Here is a 23,875-nt window from a genome sequence, read left to right on the forward strand (position 1 = left end):
TAAACTTTAGTGTTTCCCTTTACTTTTAATCATCTAATATTTCCTGATTTTTTTTTTTATTACAACCATTATATTTTATTCTACGAATACAAAATTTTAGAATTTATAAAATTATATAATTTATAAAATATTAACTTTTAAAATACATTTAATTTATTAAGCATAGGTTTTTTATCTAAATTAAATATATAAATAAGAAGCTTTAAGTATTTTATAAAAATAAAAAAAAAAAAAAAAAAATACACTTGGAAAATGTTTTTTAATTTTTTTTTTTTTCATATAGTCATCAAATTAAACTAAAATAATTTTAACTCAATTAAATATGTTATTCTTATAATCAGATTATATAAAAAAAAAAAAAAAAAAAAAATTAAAAAATCAAAAGAAATCCCATATTTTTTTTTTTTTTTATAAACTTTTTAAAGTATTTTATTGATATTCATATAAATATTTAACTATTTAATTTAATTTTTTTTTTTTAAAATTTAATGTGTATACATTTTTAATAAATTTTCTTATGCATAAGGGATATTAAAAAATATAAAATTGATGCATATTTTTTTTTTGGATACTTTTTTCTTTTTCATAGTTAAATTAATAAATAATAAAATATGTTTCGTGTTTATATAATTTCCTTAAAACATATATAAATATTTAATAAGGTAATAAAAAAGTTTTAAAATTTGTTACCACACTTAAAATTATTTATAATTTTTAAGGATAAACTAATTGTTTTTTTATTTATCTGTTTTATTTTTTTTTATAAGAATTCTTTTATTTATTTATTATTATTATAATTTTTTTTCTTTATTTGAAAAAAAATGTTTTTTTTTTGTTTCTTTGTTATTTATATATTTATTTTGTTCAATGTTGTCTTTTCAAAATTAAACTATCAAAATGAACAGATGGCATCAGCTTTTTTTGAGTCACATAAAAATTATATTGTAACTAAAGAGTAAATAATTTTTTTAGAAAAAAAAAATATATATATATATATATATATTTTGAATTAAGAACATATATTTTTCTTACTTTGTACTTTTATTATTTTTAAGAGATATAATTGATGGAATAGAAAAATGTTGGTTTAATGTATCAGAATATTTAATTAATGAATCAATAAAACAAGGTTTCAATATATTGAAAATAAGAAAATTATAATATAAAAATAATTATATCTATATATATATATATAAATAAATTTATATATATTTTTTTTTTTTTTGAAGAAAAGGATTTTAGCAATGATATTAAAGCAACAATTAATACATTAAAACAAAAATTAGATCAATTAGTAACTGTTTCTTATTCAAATAAAAAAATAGACACGTTAAATATTTTTATCAAATAAAAATAATACAAAATTTTCTTTAAGAATTACACTAAAAACCTTTTTTTTTTTTTTTTTTTTTTTTTTTTAATAGTGTAAATGCATCGTTTCAGTGGGCACAATCTCCAGAAAATATTTTTCTAAATATCAAATTTTCACATAGATGGAGTTCACCGGGTTATTTAATTATTTTTTTTTTTTTTTCATTTTTAATCATATTATTTTGCTTAATATATTTCTTTTTATTTTATATATATATATATATATTTAGGTGCTCTAAAAGTTAAAAATGAAGAAATAATTTCAAACAAAAATCATTTTTCTTTTTCTGCTTTTAGTAATGATTCTAATTCATTAACAAAAAAATATATTGTTGATTTAACTCTCCTTCACAATATAATAGAATCAGTAAAAATTAGAATAAAATATACATTAAAATATATAACAACTATATACTTTTTTTTTTTTTTTTTTAAGGAAACAAAATATAATTTTGCATCAGTTGGTAAAGTTGTTGTTACATTAAAAAAAGAAAAAAAAAAAATATGGAATAGATTATTGTTATCAAAAGAAAAAATTCCAAATATGCATGTATGGTGGGACATGAAAGAAAAGTAATTTAAAAAAAAAAAAAAAAAAAAATTAATATTAGGAATATTAACATTTATAAATATTAAAAATTGTAATGTATTATATATGAATATTCAACTTTAGATATCATGGAAGTATTCAAGATTTTTTAAAAGAAGAAGAAAAAAAAAAAAAAAAATATTTAGAAAAAAAAAGAAATGAAAAACTTGAAAATGTAGAGAAAGAAAATACAACAGAATTAAAAGTAGAAAATAACAAAATTGATGAAAATGGAAATAATAATGAAGAAAAGGATACTTTAATAGAAAATAAATATGAAAATGAACAAAGAGATGGGAAAAAAGATGACGAAGATGGAGAATATAAAGAAGAATATGATGATGATGAAGAAGAAAATGAAAATTATGAAGAATATGAAGATTATGAAATTGAAAATGACATAAATGAAATGTCATTGAATGAAAAAGATTTAGAAAATACAGAAAGTACAAAAAAAGAAGACATTAAAAAAGATGACGAATTATAATTCAATGAGATTAATAATATTCGAAAAAAAAATTTTATGAAAAAAAAAAAAAAAAAATAGTAAAAATCCAAATATTTTTCAACAATTTTATTTTAAAAATTAAAAAAAAGTGCATATATATATAAATGTATATAATCTAATATAAATTAAAATATAAACTCAACAATTTGTATATCATAAAACATATGAATTTATTAATTATAAATGAAAAAAAAAAAAAAAAAAAGGGATATATATATATATATATATAATATATAAATTTATAAATAAAGTTTTATATATTTTAATTATTTAATCTTGTAAATTATAACTCCTATGTTTGCTATTACCAGTAATATTATTGTTAGTATCAATAAAAATTTATATAACAACCTATTTTTATAAATATTAATCAACATTCTTTTTACTCTATTTTGTTCTTGTCTATTTACATCTGTCTATTAAAAGGGAAAAATATATATATATATATATTATAACAAAAAAATATATTTAGTAGTTAAATATATCTTTTGTTTATAATTGAAACAATGAAATATTTTAGTTTTACATAATGTTTTGTTCTTAAAATTGAATTCCTCTGTGAATTCAATTCGCTCATTATTGTATATCCTGTATATTTTCAAAATAATTCAGATTAAATGAAAAAAAAAAAAAAAAAGAATAAAAAAAAAAAAATAAAATAAATAAATAACTTAACCTATGTCTTCGACATCTTGAGCTCTCCTAAAAATAAAATTATAAAAAAATTTCTATACATTTTAAATGGAAGTTTTTTTTATTTTTTTATTAAAATTTTGTTTTTATACTTTTCTGAATCTAATAGAAATTTTGACCCTTCAATGTATTTTCTTGTTATTTCAAGTTGCTTATTGTCACTCTGAAAAAGAAGAAAAATGATAATGAATGGCAATATGTTTCTTTATTTTTTTTTTTTTTTTTTTTTCTTTCAGTGGTACATTTTCATCAGAGTCACTCATTTTTTCTAAAATATTTTTATATTTCTTTAATTCTAGATTATATTTATTTATCTATTAAGAAAAAAAGACATAATATTCTATTTTTATTAAAAAAGGAATAATTTTATTTATGAATAGTCACATACATCTTCAAAAATTTTATGTGATCCCTTAGGTAAACTATTTATTTCAATTATTATTTGTTTTATCTGATTAAATCAAACATGAAAAAATAAAAATAAAAATAAAAAAAATTAAAAATTCTAAAAAATGTATTTCAAAATATTAAAACTAATAAGAAATTTTATATTTAAAAAAAAGAAAAGAAAAAGCAAATAAATAAACAAAAAAAAAAAAAAAAAAAGAATTTTATTTCCATCAAAATAATATACACATTTTTCAGCTTCTAAAATATATTCTTTGGTGTTTTTGTAATCTTCTTGATCTGAAATATTTTTCAAAAAAACGAGAATATTTATAAATATATATATATATTCTATCTGTAAATTTTTTTTTTTTCTGTCATTTTTTTTTTTTTTTTTTGTTAATTCAAACTTTTAATATAAAAAATTGAATTTTTTATTTTTTGCATATAAATGTTAAAATCTCTAACATACACATCTAGATATTCCGAATAAGTAATCATTTTTTTAATATAAACTGTAAATATAATTTGTTTAAAAAATATATTCTGTAAATAACAGAAGATCTCTTTTTTTTTTATTTTTATTATATTGCTCATATATATATATATTTTTTTTTTTTTTAAATTATTAATGTTACATTATTTTTTTTTTTTTTCGTTACTATTTTTTTTTTTTTAACTGTAAAGATTTCTATATAGCAAAATTTTTATTCATGCGCATAAAAACAGATCATTGTTATAAAAAATTATAATAAATTACAAAAATATAAAGAAAAAATAATCTTCCAAAAGAATTGAATAACCAGAAATTAAATACAAAAAATAAATATGCTTATAATTTTCAATCTATGATTATTTTTTCTTATTTTTCTCTTGGTTTCTTGAGAAAAAAAAAAAAAAAAAAACCATTCAAAGAAATTTTATAATAATAAATTGTTATATATAAATATATATTTATTAAATTATATTTTAAATAATCAAGAAAGTTATATAATTTTTATATAAAATGCTAGAAAATTTATGCATTAACCTAATTAATGAATTATTTTTAGCTAAGCATAATTTCCTTATTTTCATAATATTAAGCGATTTACACAAAAATGGGAAAAGTTCTAAAAAAGCAAAGAAAAAAAAAATAACAACCAATATTGAGAAGAAAAATGAGCTAGCTTATTTTAATATTTTTAAAAAAAATTGTTATTTGAAATTTTGTAGCATAAAAAAAAAACAAATAAAAAGGAGAAGGATAATCAGGATAAAATTTAAAAAATTGAGAAAAACTATTAAAGAAATGGATGAAAATTATAACAGATATAAATATAAAACGAATGATTTTAATTTAGAACATAAACATAATTATTATAAATTTATTAAAAACATTACACTCTTTTTACATTCTTTTGAAAAAGATCTTATTTTTAAAAAAATAAGCTATAAGATTATGAAAAAGATATATTATAAGAAAAATAAAAATGTAAAATGTTTTAAAAAAAAAATTTTACCTTACAAGCTAAAAAAAAAAAGTAATTTCATTCATATACGTAATAAAAAAAAGTACGTAGATTTTTTAAATAGTAATTTATATGATTATGTTTATAAAGATATTTATAATTTTCTCCCAAATTATAATTTTGAAAAAGATTTAAATTTAAACAAAAAGAATCTGAATTGTGTATTCAACAAAGAAAAGGTTGATCAAATTTTAAAAAAAAAAAAAGAAATAGTAAGAAAAATTTACATAAAAAACAAAACTTACACTTTATCATCGAAAAAGCTTAAAAAGCGATATAATGAATTTTATGAGAAATTTTGTTCATTTTTAATTAAATTAAAAGTTGATAAAAAGGATGAGACAAAACAACTTGTTTCTGATTATAAAGTTTTAAAAACACTTTTATATTTAAAAAATTCAAATATTTCAAAAAATTTAGATAATAATAGTTTAATTAAAAGTAAAAATTATAAAATACACGAAGTTATTTCAATGATAAATTATTTAAAGAAAGGATTATATATTATTAAAATGGATATTATTTATATTTATATTTTTTTTTGTTCTTATATAAATAATATCTTTTCAAAATTAAAAAGTTTCTATTAAAATATATGATATTAAAAGTTTTATTTATTTTTTTTTTTTTTACAGTTTAAATTATACATATAATTAAATGTTATCCGTTTTTTATAATAATAAAATACATTTAAAAAAAAAAAAAAAAAAAAAATGAAATTCTCAAAATTATTGTTAACACAATTTCACAATATTTGATTTATCTTGTATGAAAAAATTATTTTTTAATTTGTTGTTAATTTATATAAAATTGAAAATTATGATATTATAATTAGAAAAGATAACGTTTTTTTAAAATTATAAAATATGTTAGTCTTCAAATAACATTTTACATAAATATAATAAAAAAATTCGTTTATATATATATATATATATGTATTTTTCTCTTATTTGAAGCATCTTTAACATTTTTATAATATCCAAATCTATATTTTTTTAGTTACATATTAAAAAAAGTGTGTAATCATAAAATTTTTACAAAATATATCCAATTCTGCAAAATAAGTTTATAAAAATTAATTTAAAACTTTAAAACATCTCTTAATATAATTTTTAAAAAATCACATTTAAAAAAAATATTTTTTTAAAATTAATAAATATAGTGTGGGCTTTTATAGACCTACTAATAATTTTCTGCCAATAAAAACAAAAATGGATAAAATATTCAAAACTTAAAAAAAAAAAAGAAAAAAAAAAAATTACATTAATTGAAACATATTTTTTAACTTTGTTAAATGGTTTGAAGTAGATTTCTTTTCTCCTTTAATTTTTTCTACTTTATAATTAGATAACGGCTCATTTTCTATTATATATTTTTTCCATTTTCTTTTATTTTTTTTGTAAAAAGAATTTTTGATTTTAGACTTATAATTATTAATGTCTAATATTTTATTACTTTTATTTTTCAAAAGAAAACGTAATATTTTATATTTTTTTTCTGCAATAATCTTTTCTTTCTCTTTTATTTTCCTACTAGTGTTCTTTCTTTTTAACAAATCCAATATTAAATTATTTATATATTGTTTATTTAAATTATTTTCCTTATTCTTTTTTTTATTTTTTATATAAGTTTTTGCATCTATGCAAATATAGTTGAATCCTCTTTTCTTAATTAGTCTCAATATGGTATATTTTTTATTATTCAACAGTCTCTTATTAAATTTATTTTTATGACTACTATAATATGATATATGAATATTTTGTGTTTTTAATTTGTTTTCCTTTAATTCATTCAAAGAATAAAAAAAATCATAGTTATATAAAATATCAATAATAAGAAAATTCTTTTTATTCAATTCTATTATTTTATTTTTTTTCTTATAATCACTTTTTTTTAATTCACACAAATCATAACATATATTGTTATCATTTAATGTTAATAAATTTATAGCTAAAGGAAATGTAAAATTATATATATTTATGTTTTTGTAAGCTTCAATGTTTTTATAAATTAATAAAAAATCTTTATATATTTCATCACTTAAATTTCTATATTCATATGTATTGGAGTAATAATTCATATCTGATTTTATAAAATGAAATGAATTTTTTATTTTATTTAAATTGACATCGTCTACATTATAAATATTTAAATTTTTTACGTTTCCTTCTGATAATATAACTTTATCTTTTTGTTCAAACTTATTATCTTGTGATTTTTTTAGTATATTTAATAATTTTACATTTTTAAATAATTTATAGAATTTAATTGGTAAACTACTATATGCATTAGTTATTTGAATTTTTTCCAATTTATCAAAATTTTCTAATTTATTCAAATTTTTTAAAATGTAATTTATTATATTTTCTATACTTAAGGTATGAAAATTATTAAAACCTCCTTTAGAAGAAAAAATCATACTTATTAATTCCAAAACTTCTATGCATTCATCTAATGAATTGAAATTCATAAATTTAATAATTTTGTCTATATTCAGATATATCAGTATATTATATAAATTAAAATTTACAATTACATTAATAATTTTTAATAAGTATTTATTATCTATATATATAATTTCCTTTTTTAAATTATATAAATATCTTATAATTCTATAATCTCTTATATTTAATTTTTCATAAATACACAATATGTCTATAATGTGTGAACTTGATAATCTTTCATTTCGTAAAAAACTTAATAACTTTAAGCATAAAATTTTATATATATCTAAATATAAATTAAAACAACTAATTTCATATATGTATTCATAATTATCATTTTTCAAAAAAAATTTATTTGATTCTAATTCATTATTAACAATGTTATAATTTTTTGAATTACACAAAATTAATTCATTATTTTTTTCATTATTTATTAATTTATCATTTTTAAGTAATATATCATTTCCTTTTTCTTCCTTCACATTTCTTTTTAAATCTATAAAGCATTTCATATTTATCTTATCTTGAGAATCTTTCATATCATTCATTACATATGCGTTATAACTAAAAATAAAGTTGTCATATAAATATATTTTCTTTTTATCTCTATTTCTTTTTTTCTCCAAATAAAAGATATCATCATGCATATATATATTATTTTCATTATTTCTTTTGTTATTGAAAAAATTATCATCATTATTAGAAGAATTATTATCCCTAAAACTTTCCTTTGAATCACATAGATAAAACATTTTATCTTTTTCATAAACTTTTAAGGAATATTTTTTTAATTCGTTAAATAAACAAATTCTCAAAAATATATACTGATATAGAAACATAATTTCGTTTTTGTTTAATTCTTTTTCTATGCATATTAACCTTTTTAGTATTATTTTTTCAAATTGTACAAATATAAAATTAGATTTCCTTAATAAATAAAATATCAGAATTATTTGCTTTAGGTTTAAACAATCATTCCTATATATAATTTCATCCACTAAAATATTAATAAACCTTTCATCTTCACATGTGTTTTCAATTTTTAAAATATAATTATAATTTTCTTCTTCATTATATTTACATATTTTTATGTAAATATTAATATAATCTTCTATTCTTATTTTATACTTATTAAGAAAATTAAAATATTTGTTATTAATTGTAAAATTTCTATTTAGTGAAGTAAATAAAATATTTATTACCTCTTGAATTTTGAAACATTTTAATTTTTCCACAATTACAGTTTTTATGCATCCTATAAAATCTTCTAAAATTTCTTTATTTTTATTATCATATTCTCTTAACTTTATTGATGAATCAGGAAGCATATTTTTTTCTGATATATCTTCTAGATTACTATTAGAACTATTTTTTAAACTTAATTGATTATTAATTTCTGATTCAATTTTAATATTGTTTCTTAAATTATTTTTTAATTTTTGTTTATATTTATTATTCAAATTGTCCTCTAGAAGTTCTTGTGGATTTTCATTAGTTAACTTATTTAAATTTTTATTTAACAAAGGATATCTATTATTAATTGAGTCATAAGTATTGTAATTTGTATTTTTTATATTTTTGAATTTATCTTCAAATGAATTATAAATATGTGTGGCAGAAATAAAAGTAAACATTAAATCTGTAGAATTCAAACAATATAAATTTTTTTTAAGCATATTTATAAAATTTTTAATCATATAAAAAAAGGAATTAAAATAATCAAAATTATTTACAAAATATAAGCTATATGAATAAAAAAATAATGATAATGAATGAAAATTTATGTTGTTTAAATTATTATTAAGTTTTAAAATAGTTAAATTGAAAATTTCCTTAGTATAAACTTGTTCTGTTTTACAAGTATTTCTAGATAAGCTGAAAGTTATTAGTGCCAAATCTTTATATGATATATTTTTGTTCATTTTCATTAATATAGATTTACTAATTAAATTGATAAAATATTCATTATCAAAATTATTTTTTCTTAAAACTAGTATTAGCAAACTTAAATCCCTTATAGTTAATTTATAAATATAATGTTCTATTTTTTCACATATAAAATTTAAAACTCTTTTATCCAAACTAATATATCTACTTAATAATTTTAATATAATCATCAAATCGACGAAATCATTTATTTCATTATTATATAATTTTAGTATTATTATGTAAAGAAAATCATTCCATATACTTTTTGTTTTTATATTCTTTTTTTTACATAATTCTACATTTTTTCTTACATCATAAATTGTCATATTCTTCATTGTACTTAATTTAGGTATATTAAAGTTACTTTTATATCTTACTCCCATTTTTAATAAACTTCCTTTTCTTCTTAGGAAGAAACTTTCATAGTTTAATAAAAATATCAACTTCATTATTTTTTAATATTTATTCTATATATATATATATATATATATATTTTTTCTAAAAAATAGATTAAAAAATGACATAATAAAATGAAATGAAATAATGAAGTAGAAAAAACAGCATAATGAAATAAAAAAAAAATAATAATAATAATAATAACAGAATTACATAAACAAATATATGATTGTAATGACAACAATTAGTAAATGTTAAAAAGTACTTCAAATTGTTTCTTACAAAGTTAGAGAAATGAAATTAATACAAATAAAATTATAAAATATATACATATATATAAATAACATAATGATTAAGTAAATATATAATAATTTAAAAACTCGTTTAATATGTATAGCATCTGTTTATTTAAACATCAACTTTTCTGCTTATTATCAATTATGTATTATTTTTTTATTCGTATTCTTCTTTGTATTTATCATATATATTATAAACACGAATAAATTTAAGAAAATTGAGAAAAATATATTTCAAAAATTCTAATTTTATGTATTTTTCATAAGTAAAAAAAATATAACTAGAAAAAATTGAAGCAACTTCATAAAAAGAAAATTCGTTATATAATAACATATTTTGTATAATAAAAAAAAATGGAACATATTCTGCTTTAATTAAAAATAGTTCAAAACAATTTATTAAAGAACCTTCATTTATCCTACTCCAGTAATAAAGTATATATGTTGAAAATACATAACCCAAATGATTGTAATTCTCTTTTTTTATTTCTATATTTTCGTTATTTTTTTGTTTAATTATTAAATTTACTATTTTGTGTATATTTTTTTTCATATTCATTATGTTTTCATTATACATACTCCCTATTATAGTAAATATAATATTAGATAAATAACCAAAGGTAAGGAAAATTAAAAAATCTTCTGGTTTTTTATAATGAGCTATTTCTACAGCTGACATGTAAATATTTAAATAATTGAACATTAATATATATTGTAAGTACAAATTACCTATATACAAATAAGGTGAAAATAGTCTCCACACTTCATACTTTTTAAATATTTTATTGAAATCAAATAAAATTAATTTATAAACATTTTTGTTTATATGTATTAAAGCACTTAACAAAAAAGTAGATATTAAATAAAATTTTGTAATGGGAGGTGTTCTCTTAAATGATTTTATATATGAAAAAATAATATTATTTTCTGCATAATCTAAATTAAATAAAACTTTTACGTTTTCTTTTATCTCAGTGAATTTTAATGAGTTTAAAAAACAATATTTTTCTGCGCATTTTGAGTAATTTAATGAAAATTTTTTTTTCTTTTTTTTTAATATTCTATTTTTTTCTTTAGCATAATACTGCTTTACTCTGCTTTTTATTTTTGAATATGAAGTTCTGAGTATATCTTCATTTTTATCACTCGTTATATGAACATTTTTTAACAAACTATTGGTAAAATTATTCATAAAAATTTTAGCATAAATTACACTAATGAGTATACTCGTTAAAAAAAATTTGCATAAAAACATTTTTTATTTGTAATTTTTTACATTTATATTTTCATTATATTCATATAAAATACATGTATGTACATTTAAAAATATAAATAAGTTCTCAATTGTTTAAAAGCATTTAATTTTTTTCAAAATTTATTTTTTTTTGTTAAAAAAAAAAATTAAATAAATACATATATATATATATATAATAACTAACACTCGTAATATTCTATGTATTAAAAAAAAAATTTTTTTTTAATTATTGTCTTGACATAAATACATTAAAAAAGAATAATAAAAAAAAATATATAAAAAAATTGTGTATCATTCATATTATTTTAGTGTGTTGAGAAAAATTAACTATATTATTTTTAATATACTAAATTTTTACATATCTGTAGTTTTAACTATTCTTAGATATATTTTCTTTAATAATTATTATATAGTATCAAGGTTTAATAAGTGAAAATTAAGTTTATTTAAGAATCAAACATACTGAATTTAAGAATAGTATAGAAAAATTAAAAGAAATAAAAATAAATATAAAAAAATATATGTAATGAAACTTATTAAGTTTAAAATAATGTTAGATTTCTTTTTAAAAGAAAATGCACATTTATTAACATAAAAAAAAAAAAAAAAAAAAAAATGAATAAAACAAATTTGAAAATCATTTATATATATATATATATTTTTATGTATACATATGTATAATATTCTATTTTTATACTTTTTTTTTTTTTTTTTTTATAAAAAATATGGAATTGTAGCTTTATTTTTAATAGAATTTCTTGAATCAGGCGTATCTTTAAATATTAGCATTTGCCTATTCATATTTTCATCAATTCTCATTATTGCTGCAACATTTCCACAGCGATAACAATAATTTGGAGCTGACCATACAGTAATAATTGTAGAGTCATCAAACATATATCTATATCCTTCCATAGCTAGTTGATGAGCTCTAGCTATTAGTTCAAGGTTGTTAATATAATTAAATTTTTTTGTAACTTTAGGTCCAAATAACCATCCTGCACCTCTTGGATTAGCTACCCAGTCATCTACCTCATCAGGATCCGACCACATGATATCTCCGAAAGCCCCCTCGTGTGGTATTTCTTGCACTCTATTGATTAGCCTTAACTGATCAATTAATTTTATCTCTGGAGATAAACCACCATGTACACAAAAAATTTGATTGTCAACAAGAGCTGCTAATGTTAAATAGTCAAATATATCTGTACAGTACTTCCATGCATTTGCATTTCCGTACTTTTTAAAACATTCATCATAAAATCCATAAACAGTTGTAATTTGTCTGCTTTCATGATTTCCTCTTAATAAAGTTATATTTTTAGGAAATAATAATTTTAATAATAATAAATATTCAAATGTTTCTACACTATTATAACCTCTATCTACATAATCTCCCAAAAATATATAATCATTATTCATTATATCACCACCAACATCAAATAACTCTAATAAATCAAAAAATTGACCATGTATGTCTCCACATATTATAACAGGCGGACTTATTGCCTGAACATTATTTTCTTCAACTAATATTTCCTTTACTCTCTGACATACTAACCTTAAATCATTTTCATCTAATAATTTTGGTGGGTTCATTCGTAATTGTTCTATCCATTTTTTTTCTTCGCTTTTCGTCATTATTAATACTATACTAACAAAAAAAAGAAAATTATAAAATTACTTACATTTTCAAAAAAAAAAAAAAAAAAAAACTAAAAATAGTTAAATCTACATATATGTAGAACAATTTAAAAGAAGAATATAAGTATAAAAATAAAAAGCAGGATGGGGTTTTCTAGATATGTCAGTAAAGTTTATAAAATCACTAAAAAAATAAAGCATGAATTAAAAAAAAAAAAAAAAAAAAAACATAAAAGTTATAAAATTTTAAAAAAATAAGAAATATTTATTTAGAATATAAGTAATATCTTAGTTATTGAAAGAAATAGTAAAAAAGAAAAATAGTGTTTCATTCAAATAAAGCATACTCATTTGAAATAAAAACTTATATATTATATAAAAAATATTACTTTTCTTTTTGGTAATAACAGCTATTAAGTCCTTTGATATATATTTTATATAAATGACTTAATCTTCATTTAAAAAGGATGAAATCATGGACTTTATAAATTCATATTATGAAGTTTACGCCCAAAAAAATTTCTTTTTTTATTTTTTTTATTTTTCCTTTTGTAAAGTGTAATTAAGATATAAGCTTTTTTTATTTTTAAACATGTTTTTTTTTTTTTTTTATTTTATTTTTTTTTTTTATTATTTAAAATTTAAAAAACTTTGAATAATTATGTATAAAACTATATTATAAGAAATGTAATATTAAAATATATTACTGAAAAATATAAAATTTTATTAATGTTATTCTATATAATTAATAATCTTACACTTAATATTTTTAATTATTCTTTTTTTTTTTTTTCTCATAAAATAAGATACTTTGCTAAAATTTTTTTTAATAAAAAAAAAAAATAATAGTAGCAAACTTTATGCACAAAAATATAAATTTATGCCTATATATGTGCATATAACAAAATATTCTATTTTTACACGTATTATTAATATTATATAGAAAGGTAAAAGAAAAAAGAAACTTAAAAACACTTTATAAACAATTTTTTTCGTTTTTACACACTGTTTTAATATGAAGTTTTAATAAAAAATATTTTTTGTTAAATTAAAATATTGTATAATTAAGACTTATGTACTGATTAAGGCAATATTTTAATATATAAAAAAAAATTGACATAAATTTTTTTTAAATTGAATATTTTATATATGTTAGGTTAAAATTTTTTATTTTTTCATTTTTCGTTTTCATTTATTCATAAAATATACTTATCAAAAATATATTAAAGAGAATCCTTAAAAAAAAGTTATAAAAAAAATTTTAAGCAAAATCGTCTCTTTTTTTAATTATCTGAATATATGTATAAATTTATAAAATAAAAATAAAAACTTTAGATAATATGAATCTGCTAAAATTAAGTAAAACACGATCAAATAGAATAAAATAATGCCTTAATCTCTTTTTATCTTTTTTGTAATATTATTATTATTTTATAAACTTTTTGTTTTAAACAAACTATGTGCAAGTATTTAGTAACTATAAATATATTTAAAAAACAGCCCTTATTCAATTATATTTTAAGCTTCCTTTTTATTCTTGCAAACATTTTTTTATTAAGTTTTAAGAATTTACAAAAATTATGAGACTTTATTATAATAAATACATAGGTATTTTTTTTTATATAACCGTTGAATCATTTTTTTTCTTTTAATTCTCATAAAAAAAAAAAAATTTATATTTTGTTACTATATATTAAGCATAATTTTTTTTTTTTTTTTGTTTTATTATATATAAAATCTTAATTAAAATATCTATACTTAAAATAGAACGGTTATTTTTTCGTTAAGATATTTCAACAAAAATTGTTTTAATGTATTTTGCTTTTTAGTACATTAAAATATGATTTTATAATATCTTGGTATTTAAGAGTATTAAGTATTTTAAAGTTTTCTTAAATATATATAATGCAAAAAAATTAAAAAAAAAAAAGATTTTATAAAGAGGTAAATTTCGTACGTTTAATATTTAAGTTTTTAAAAATAATTATAAAAAAAAAAAATTTGTATAAATGAAAAAATTATATAAATAAAAAAAAATAATAAATTTATAATATATACATAAAAAATAAAGATATATATATATATATACATATATATATATATATATTAAGTGAAATAAACTGAAAAGCATTAAATAAAAAATCCAAATAACTTTATTTAAATCATAATTTTTAGAAAAAAAATCTTATAATTTATTTTTTATTTTTTTTTTGTTACCAAATATTATATGCATTGTTTTATCTCTAAAAAATTTTGAATATATTTTAAATGACATCAATATTATAATTTTAAAATGAGTTCAAATTTTTTAAATGAAAATGAGGTATTATTCAAAATCTAAAAATAATATGTATATCTTATTTTTTACTTCATTCGTTTATTTTTAAATATCGCGGTATTTTAACTTTTTTTTTTTCATACTATTTATCATTCTTATTTTTCTTTTTTCTTATAGGATGAAATAAATAACATATTGGGAGAAAAATACAGAAGTATATTAAAGTTAAAGGCAAGTAATAACATTATGAACAGTGAAAAATTAAATATAAACCATAAACAAACTAATGAAAATGATGAATCAAATAATAACGATTCTTTGAATAAAAAACTTAATCTAAGCGGGCAACATAAGAGATTATATGATTTTTATAATAATAAAAATTCTTTTCAGCATTACTTGAAAAAATTAAAAACACGTAGAATTGATGCTGATGGATTCAGAAATATTTTAGAAAAACACCTTGCTTATGAATGTGAAAATCCAATGTTTAAAGCATTTCAAGATGAAGATAAAAAAGGAATAGGAAGTGAAACTAATTCATCATCATCAAATCATGAAGGTTTACATTTTTATAGAAAAATTAATTTATTTAATAAAAACAGAAGTAAGTCAAAAAATAAAAGTAGAAAAAGAAAAAGAATCACGTCAAAAATTGATAAAAAATTTATTATTAAATGTAGAGCTTGCAAATTTATTAATTCAAATGGTTTTAAAATAGAAGATTATTATATTTGTCAAAATTGTGGTGATAATGATTTTTCAGTTATTAGGTCCAGCTCACCCAATAATATGAGTAGTAGTATGGATAAATAACTTTTTTTTCTATCTTTTTTGTGTATATTCACTGTATTAAAATTTTTATTTTTATTTTTTTTTTTATCACAGCTTTTTATTAATTTTATATTTAATATAGATATGTTTTTACTCTTTATTATCGATGATATAAAGAAATTATGATTAGTATTTTCATTATATTTTTATATAATTACTTCATTTTATTTATTCTTTTTTTTTTTCTGGCATATTTTATTTTTTTATATTTGCATAATTTAATTTAAAGAATCATAAAATTTTTAAAAATTATACACACATTTAAAAGAAAAAATATCTTAATACAAAAAAAAAAAAAGGTCATGCTAATATAATCTTTTGAAAAGGATGCATAATTTTATAATAATCATATAAGTTCTGAAAACATAAAATATTGTACTTCACGTTAAAAACAAATATATGTTAATTACAGAAACAATTTATATTTTGCTATATTATAATAAATAAGAGAAAATATTTCATATATTTTTTTTTTAATTTTATATTGTTTTTAAGATAAAAATTGATATATATAAAAATTTCTATTTACAAATGAGACGTTTCATATACAGCAAAATTTTATTTATAATGTAATCTTAATTGAAATCAAATTCTTAAAAATACTAAATATTTATTTTAATCTTCTAAATTAATTTGAAGTTAAAAAAAAAGCAACAATTCGATGATAAATTTTTTTTTATATATTTCATTACTACAGAAAATTCAAATTATTTTACATAAATTTAAATTTCAAACAATAAAATCCTGTCAAATTTTTTTGAAAAAATTTAACATAAAACATTTTACATAAAAAATAAAATTACCAATGAAGTATTTTGTATAAAAAAAAATAGTGTAATTTAAAATGTGAATTTTATTTGTAAAATAATTGAAAATCTTATATCAAAAGATAATTTTTTTTTTACACAAACTTTAAATTAAAATATTTATTTAAAAAAATAAAACGTCTTTATTTAAAAAAAAAAAAAAAAAAAAAAAAAAAAAACTAATATAAATAAATATAAGGAATGAAATAAAACGTTATTAAAAATAAACTTGATGTAAATCATTTTTTAATTAATTTTTTTTGTGTTATAAAGAATAAAAAGAAAATCCTTTTTTTTTTAATGGGAGGTCATGGAGGATTAAATATTTTACCTCAAAAAAAATGGAATGTTTACAGGAATGATGTACAATATAAAGTTAATTATGATGAAAATAAGCTTATAAAAGAAAAAGGAGAAATAGAAAGAAAAAAGAATGAACATTTATTTGAAAACTATATAAATGAATTAAAAAACAATATAAATAATAATGAAGGTAAAATTGAATACAATGAACACATAAACCTATTTATTGAAGAAGAAAAAGAAATAAATAGAAGAAAAAAATTGCATGAAGAATATTTAATAAAAAATGGTCACTATATTTATAATGATAACAAATTTAATGGAATAAATTGCATATATGATAAAACAAATAATACAAAAATCATTTCAGACTTTGACAAGATAAAAATTAGTCAAAATCAATGGTTCTTAAATAGACAGAAAAATGTATTTTTAAAAAATGATGGAATAGAGTTAGATAATAAAAACAATACTACACTTAATAAATGTTATAGTGGAGTAAAAGAAAAATTCTTACAAAAGAAAACCTTTTGTGAAAATGAAGTTCGAGAAAATGATACAGACACTTTTAAGTATGAAAATAAAAAAAAAAAGGAAAGTAAAAATAAATATGAACATATAAAAAAACTTATAAAATATAAAAAAGAAAAAGAAAAAAAGAAAAATAAGAGGAAGAAAGAGAAAAAAATGAAAATGAAAATAAAAATGAGAAAAGAATTATAAACATAGATAACATATGAATCTCATGCTACATAAAAGTATAATTTTATTATAATTTTGGAATTTCAGATAATTATTTTCTTTTTTTTGTGAACCCTTTTGCAAAATATATCGCTTTTTTTTTTTTTCTAATCTTTCATATAAAATTTTGTTTTCAACTTTTTAGAACTACTTTTTTTGTACATATAAACCTTATTTATTTTACTTTAAAAAATGAAGTTAAAATAACTAAAATTTATTAGTAGAAAAGCAATTAATTTAAAAAATTTACAGAAATACCATAAATATTTTATACAAAATTGAAATTCCATTGAAGAAAAAAATGAATCTATCAAATTTAATGAAAAAAAATTTTAATTATACGTATTTCCACTCGGTTTCCTATATTTCATAAAAATAATGAGATAATGCTATACTTAACATATTATAAATTATAGAGAACACATTGAAACTAAAATTTTTTATTTTATCTAATATATTTACATATATGTGTGTATATTAATGAAACTTGCTTCATTCAATAATATATTTTACTAGATATTTTGAAGATTTATTCATATAAACAGTTATAAAAAAAAAAGGATTATCTTTAATAGAATTATATTTTAATTATACTTATTTAATTACCTTTCCTTTTTTTTATGTATAAAATATTTTTAAAATAATAAATAAATATAATTTGGTGTCATAGTTTTCCTACGTTTATTTCTATTTTTTTTTTTTTTTTTTTTTTTTTTTTTTTTTTTTTTTTTTTTTTTTTTTTTTGTTTTATGATTTTTTTTAGAATTGTGAATATACAAAATTTATTTGGTAATAAAGAAAATAAAATTTACTAGGAAATTTCGTATAGTTAAAAAAAAGAGTCTAACATTCATGTCCTTATCTATTATTATATTATTACTCTTGTTTAATAAGATATATAATTTTGTATATAATTTAAAGATAATATATAATTTTATCTCCAAAAGAAATTATTTTATATTAAAAAATATATATAACTCATTTTGCTGATATTTTTCTTATTTTTTTTTTTTATTATAGCCTCTGTATACTGATTTGTAAATCTAAATTTTTTAAATTTATTTTTAGTTAACACAAATGTTTTAAAATGTTAGAAATTTTAATAAATTATTAAAATGTCCAATTTTTCATTTTTTTATGAAAACATTTAATAACTTATTAAAAAAAAAAAAAAAAAAAAAAAACAGAAAAGTAAGAATTACCATTTAATGGGGAAAAAAAAAAGGTAAAAAAGAACATAAAATGAAAAAATAAAAATAAAACAATTAATTAAAAATAAAGCATCAATGCATTTAATTAAAAAAAGAAAAAAAAATTTAAAATATATGTTTAAAAAAAGAAAATTTAAAAATTTGCGGGAGGCTTTTTTATTTATATATATATATATACATATAGAATATCGAAATGAATTTATTATTAACGATATGTAAAAATAAATCCTTTCATTTTAATAATGTTTAATGTCTATTTTACAAATAGGACATGTTGCTTTTTTAGTAATCCACTTAATTATACACGCTTTGTGAAAATTATGTGTGCAAGGTAAAAAAATAAGAGCTTCTTTATGTTCATAATTTTCATAGCATATAGAACAAAGTTTTAAATTATTATGTTCATTTTTGTGTATATCAAAATAAACAATTAGAAAATCATTTTTTTCTTTTAATACTGGACAAGTACTTGAGATGCTATTTGTTTCTTCATATTCACTCTGACTGGAAACATAAATGTTTTGTCTTGTGTTTGAATTTATATTCCCACTCGATCCTTCATTACTTCTTGCTGAAATTTGTTGACTAGTTAAATTTCTTCCTGAACTATTCACAGATATTCTTATTGTATTGTTATTAATAATATTACAATTAAATGAACTGCTATTTGTAGGATTCGCAGAAACAATAGGGTTATTATTATTTCTATTAAATGTAGTAGTGGTTGTAGTATTATTATTTCTATTAATAGTAGTAGTAGTAGTGTTATTGTTTCTATTAATTGTGGTGGTAGTTGTGGTAGTAGTATTATTATTGCTGTTTCTATTATTAGTAATAATATTATTATTTCTATTAGTATTCATAATATTATTATTTCTACTAGTGTTACTATTATTTCCATTAGTGATTAAAAACAAGGAATCATCTACATAAGGATCGGTAATATCTATAGTTACGGCGTTATTTATTATATTATGTCTAATGGTCCTATCTTCATTATTATTCAAATTTGTTAAATTATTTCTAGATGATATACTTGTATAATTATTATTGTTAGAACTACGATAACTAAAGTTATTAGTATTAAAGCTTAAATTATTTACTTCTGTATTTTGTACGTGATTTGTTGAATCACCATTGTTTGCGCTTCTATTGATATTTGTTACCTTTCTTAAAGGCCATATATTATTAGGATTATTGTCAAAATGAGAAAATGAGGAACTTTCACAAATAGATGGATATCTCTGAACTAAATTAGAGTACAAATAATTTAGGTCATTTATGCTTGATGCTTTGTTATGTGAATTTTGCTGACAAGATTTTTTAGAAGAATATGAGCTATAACTTGGTGATGATCCAAGAGAACCTGTGGAAAAATTTTCCAGAGAAAATCTATTTTGATTATCAAATGTTGTACCGAAGTTTCTATTATATTGTTGTGTTCTTGTTCTAGTTACATTATTTAATGAATCATTTAAATTAGAACAATTATTATGCCTTGTGCTGGTAACCTTTGTTCTTATTGTAGTATTTACATTATTATTGTTAATATTATTATTAGTATTACTATTATTATTGACAATATGATTAGTAATATCATTATTATTATTATTATAATTATTAATATTATTATTTCTTAAATAATTTAAATTATCGTCTAATACATCATTAATGTTTCTATGTATATTATGCAAATTTTTGTATATTCTGTTTAATTTCCTATTTAATATATTATCAGAACTATTAAAATTCTCGTTATTTGTTATTCTACTTGCTGAATTATTTACATCTCTTCTTACACTATTTACACTTCTATTTACATCATTGTTTATATCTCTATTTAAATTATTTATATTACTCTTAGATTTTTCTCTAACTCTATTTATACTAGTCTGGATGCTATTCATCATGGAATGTATATTGTTAACAATACTACTTGAACTCTGTTCGTTTATATCATTATATGTATTATTACTAATGACCGAATTACTTCTAATTGATGATGATGTATCTGGATTATTAAAAATAGAAGAAATTGAATCTGTTAATGCAGACAAACCACTATAATTATTATTATTATTATTATTATTATTATTATTATCCCCTAATTTACTGCTCGTATTTTCTTTACTTTTTGTTACAACTCTACTTCTATCCTCAATATTAATACTAGTTGATAATATATCATTTACTTCATTTTCTGTTGAACTTGTAATTTCAATTATATCATTTGCATTTGTATTGTTATATAAATTGTTTATTAAATTATCTTTATTATTATTATTATTATTATGATCAATGGTACATTTAGCATTATTTATTGTGGCATTATTATTTCTTTTATTAATATTTGACGAGTTATTCTTAAAATCATCAAGGTTAGAATTATAATTGTAAATCATATTAAAAAAATTTGCTTGTTCAATATTATTATTATCAAACATTTTATCAAAATCATTAAATGAACAATTTGTACTATTGAATGCACAATTTTGTGCACTAGTTCTACTTTGCCTTTTTGTACATCTACTCAAGTCATTATAGCAATCTTTATTTCTTATTTCATAAACATCATCATTTAGGTTAATTCTCCTTTCACATCCATAATTTCTTTGATTATTTTGTATAGCATCTATTGTATGTGCAAATAAATGATCTTTAAAAATTGATTTTTCCATTACATCTGAACATATATGGCATAAAATAGATATAACTGTTTCTTTTTCATTGTTGTTATTTACAACACTATTATTATTACCATTATTACTACTGTTATTCATTCCATTATTCATATTATGTCTATTATCATTCATTTCATTATTTACATTATTCCTATTATTTATATTATTATATATGTTATTACAATTATTATTATTATCATTATTATAATATGTTTCAATTTCTAAATTAACATATTGCTCTTCTTTTTCTCCTGAAAAACTTTTTTTTTCTATTTTTTTTTCTTTTTCCTCTATGCATTTTTTTTTTTCCTTTTTTTTTTCTTTTTCCTCAAATATATTTCTTTTTTCCTCATTTTTCCCATTTTCTTCTGCAGAATTTATATTTATTCCCTTACCGATACTTATCGAATTTGAATTTATGCTTATAATTTCATCATTGTTATTTTTACCTTCTGTTAAATCATAAAACTCCTTTAGTATTTTATTTTCATGGTCTATTTGTACATACGAATTTTCGGTTCTTTCTGAAATATCAGAGAATATATTCTCTTCATTAATTATTCCATCATTGCTACTTTTTTTTTCAAAATTTTCTTGAGTTCCTGATTCAGCATCAATAGATATTACTTCGATGATATTTTCATTTGAGCTTTTTTCTAATTCATTAGTCATTCTAAAAACAATATTGTTTATTTTTTTTAAAAACTATTTTTTTTTTTTCGATGTCAGTAATTTGTTCATACATTAATAAAATTTACAAATATATGAATGTTTAATACTTTCCTTTTTATTTTTACTCCTTATTTTATGTAATCTTACAAAAATTGTAAATTTTTCTTTTAATTTTTTTAAGTTTTATTTTTTTCACTTAAAAAGGGAACAATATTTGATAAAATATTCAATATAATTTTTTTTGGTTAGACTTTTTCCAATATTTTTTTATTCATAAAAAAACACATGAAAAGAGAAAAGCATGAAAACACATTCATGCAAAATAAATTAAAAAAAAAAAAAAAAAAATTCAACAAATTAAGATTTTTTAAATATATAATGATATTTCAACTTTTAAGTACAAACTTTAAAATATTACATGTAAATAACAATGTATATATTTATTTATAATGCATATATTATTTTTTTCTTGAAAAAAAAAAGTTTATATGCATTGTCAAACATTATAAACAAAAATCAAGCATACTATTTTTTTTGATTTAAACTATTTTTTTTTTTTTTTTTTTTTTGTAATTCTGCAATATTTCGACAATTAAAATTATAATTATGAATATACAATTTTTTTTTTTTTTTTTTTTTAAATATTTTAAAAAAGTTTATAAATCTTAAAAATGAAAGTTACATAAAAAATCAGTACAGTTTTTATGTCCTAATATTTGATTTTTATATATTTTCCTTATATATTAAATATATATATAATATATTTTTAATAATGAAGACCTTTCATATTTTGTATTCTTATTTTTAATTTTTTTTTTTTTTTTTTGTTATATTTATATTAATTGATATAAAAATTTTTAAATAAAAAACATATATATACTTGAGTTGCTATGCTTGAATATTTTAAAATAATATAAAGTCATCAAGAAGATATATAAATGTTTTTTGAGATAAAGTTTTTTATTTTTTTTATTTATTTAAAAAAAATATATATTTAATAGAAAAATGTATGATTTAATTGTAAAAAAAATTATTAAATTATGCTTTAACTATTATTTTTTTTACATATTTAACAAAGAACTTTTACTTCTTTAGTGCATTATTTTCTTTTTATTTTAAAAAATAAAATTATATAATTTTGATTTTATATTTTAAAACTCACACTTTAAATAAATTTTTATTCATTATTATATTACATATTTGTATAAATTATAAATTACTTGAAAATATATTTTTACTGGAATCTTGAAATAATCTGATTTAATAATTATTATATATAAAAACAATTCTTTATAAATTGGTATTTATCTGTCTATATATATTATT

At 17.2% G+C, this 23,875-nt stretch overlaps 9 protein-coding genes across 9 annotated transcripts; 4 read left to right on the forward strand and 5 right to left on the reverse strand.

The window, feature by feature from the left end:
- Nucleotides 1-821: 821 nt before the first annotated feature.
- On the forward strand, nucleotides 822-2,447 carry PGAL8A_00013200 (co-chaperone p23, putative; the record flags this gene model as incomplete). Its single annotated transcript, XM_028671530.1, has 7 exons — nucleotides 822-955; nucleotides 1,056-1,129; nucleotides 1,230-1,329; nucleotides 1,425-1,507; nucleotides 1,602-1,738; nucleotides 1,808-1,944; nucleotides 2,045-2,447. The coding sequence occupies 7 exons, from the start codon at nucleotides 822-824 to the stop codon at nucleotides 2,445-2,447; spliced, it is 1,068 nt and encodes a 355-aa protein (XP_028528174.1).
- A 287-nt stretch (nucleotides 2,448-2,734) lies between these two features.
- On the reverse strand, nucleotides 2,735-4,049 carry PGAL8A_00013300 (vesicle transport v-SNARE protein, putative; the record flags this gene model as incomplete). The annotated part of the gene is made up of 8 exons (XM_028671531.1): nucleotides 2,735-2,884; nucleotides 2,995-3,056; nucleotides 3,145-3,170; nucleotides 3,254-3,324; nucleotides 3,404-3,475; nucleotides 3,550-3,612; nucleotides 3,796-3,848; nucleotides 3,959-4,049. The coding sequence occupies 8 exons, from the start codon at nucleotides 4,047-4,049 to the stop codon at nucleotides 2,735-2,737; spliced, it is 588 nt and encodes a 195-aa protein (XP_028528175.1).
- A 505-nt stretch (nucleotides 4,050-4,554) lies between these two features.
- On the forward strand, nucleotides 4,555-5,649 carry PGAL8A_00013400 (conserved Plasmodium protein, unknown function; the record flags this gene model as incomplete). The annotated part of the gene is made up of 1 exon (XM_028671534.1): nucleotides 4,555-5,649. One exon carries the CDS (start codon nucleotides 4,555-4,557, stop codon nucleotides 5,647-5,649), a length of 1,095 nt encoding a protein of 364 aa, XP_028528176.1.
- A 668-nt stretch (nucleotides 5,650-6,317) lies between these two features.
- On the reverse strand, nucleotides 6,318-9,881 carry PGAL8A_00013500 (conserved Plasmodium protein, unknown function; the record flags this gene model as incomplete). Its single annotated transcript, XM_028671535.1, has 1 exon — nucleotides 6,318-9,881. One exon carries the CDS (start codon nucleotides 9,879-9,881, stop codon nucleotides 6,318-6,320), a length of 3,564 nt encoding a protein of 1,187 aa, XP_028528177.1.
- A 400-nt stretch (nucleotides 9,882-10,281) lies between these two features.
- PGAL8A_00013600 (DER1-like protein, putative) lies at nucleotides 10,282-11,379 on the reverse strand (the record flags this gene model as incomplete). The annotated part of the gene is made up of 1 exon (XM_028671536.1): nucleotides 10,282-11,379. One exon carries the CDS (start codon nucleotides 11,377-11,379, stop codon nucleotides 10,282-10,284), a length of 1,098 nt encoding a protein of 365 aa, XP_028528178.1.
- A 714-nt stretch (nucleotides 11,380-12,093) lies between these two features.
- Nucleotides 12,094-13,020, reverse strand: PPP6 (serine/threonine protein phosphatase 6, putative; the record flags this gene model as incomplete). Its single annotated transcript, XM_028671537.1, has 1 exon — nucleotides 12,094-13,020. One exon carries the CDS (start codon nucleotides 13,018-13,020, stop codon nucleotides 12,094-12,096), a length of 927 nt encoding a protein of 308 aa, XP_028528179.1.
- A 2,296-nt stretch (nucleotides 13,021-15,316) lies between these two features.
- PGAL8A_00013800 (conserved Plasmodium protein, unknown function) lies at nucleotides 15,317-16,117 on the forward strand (the record flags this gene model as incomplete). Its single annotated transcript, XM_028671538.1, has 2 exons — nucleotides 15,317-15,346; nucleotides 15,479-16,117. 2 exons carry the CDS (start codon nucleotides 15,317-15,319, stop codon nucleotides 16,115-16,117), a joined length of 669 nt encoding a protein of 222 aa, XP_028528180.1.
- Nucleotides 16,118-17,241: 1,124 nt separating this feature from the next.
- On the forward strand, nucleotides 17,242-17,967 carry PGAL8A_00013900 (conserved Plasmodium protein, unknown function; the record flags this gene model as incomplete). Its single annotated transcript, XM_028671539.1, has 1 exon — nucleotides 17,242-17,967. The coding sequence occupies one exon, from the start codon at nucleotides 17,242-17,244 to the stop codon at nucleotides 17,965-17,967; it is 726 nt and encodes a 241-aa protein (XP_028528181.1).
- A 1,465-nt stretch (nucleotides 17,968-19,432) lies between these two features.
- PGAL8A_00014000 (zinc finger protein, putative) lies at nucleotides 19,433-22,549 on the reverse strand (the record flags this gene model as incomplete). The annotated part of the gene is made up of 1 exon (XM_028671540.1): nucleotides 19,433-22,549. The coding sequence occupies one exon, from the start codon at nucleotides 22,547-22,549 to the stop codon at nucleotides 19,433-19,435; it is 3,117 nt and encodes a 1,038-aa protein (XP_028528182.1).
- Between the last annotated feature and the right edge of the window lie 1,326 nt (nucleotides 22,550-23,875).

Source organism: Plasmodium gallinaceum (assembly GCF_900005855.1).
Source record: "Plasmodium gallinaceum strain 8A genome assembly, contig: PGAL8A_v1_10, whole genome shotgun sequence".
Classification (NCBI taxonomy): domain Eukaryota; phylum Apicomplexa; class Aconoidasida; order Haemosporida; family Plasmodiidae; genus Plasmodium; species Plasmodium gallinaceum.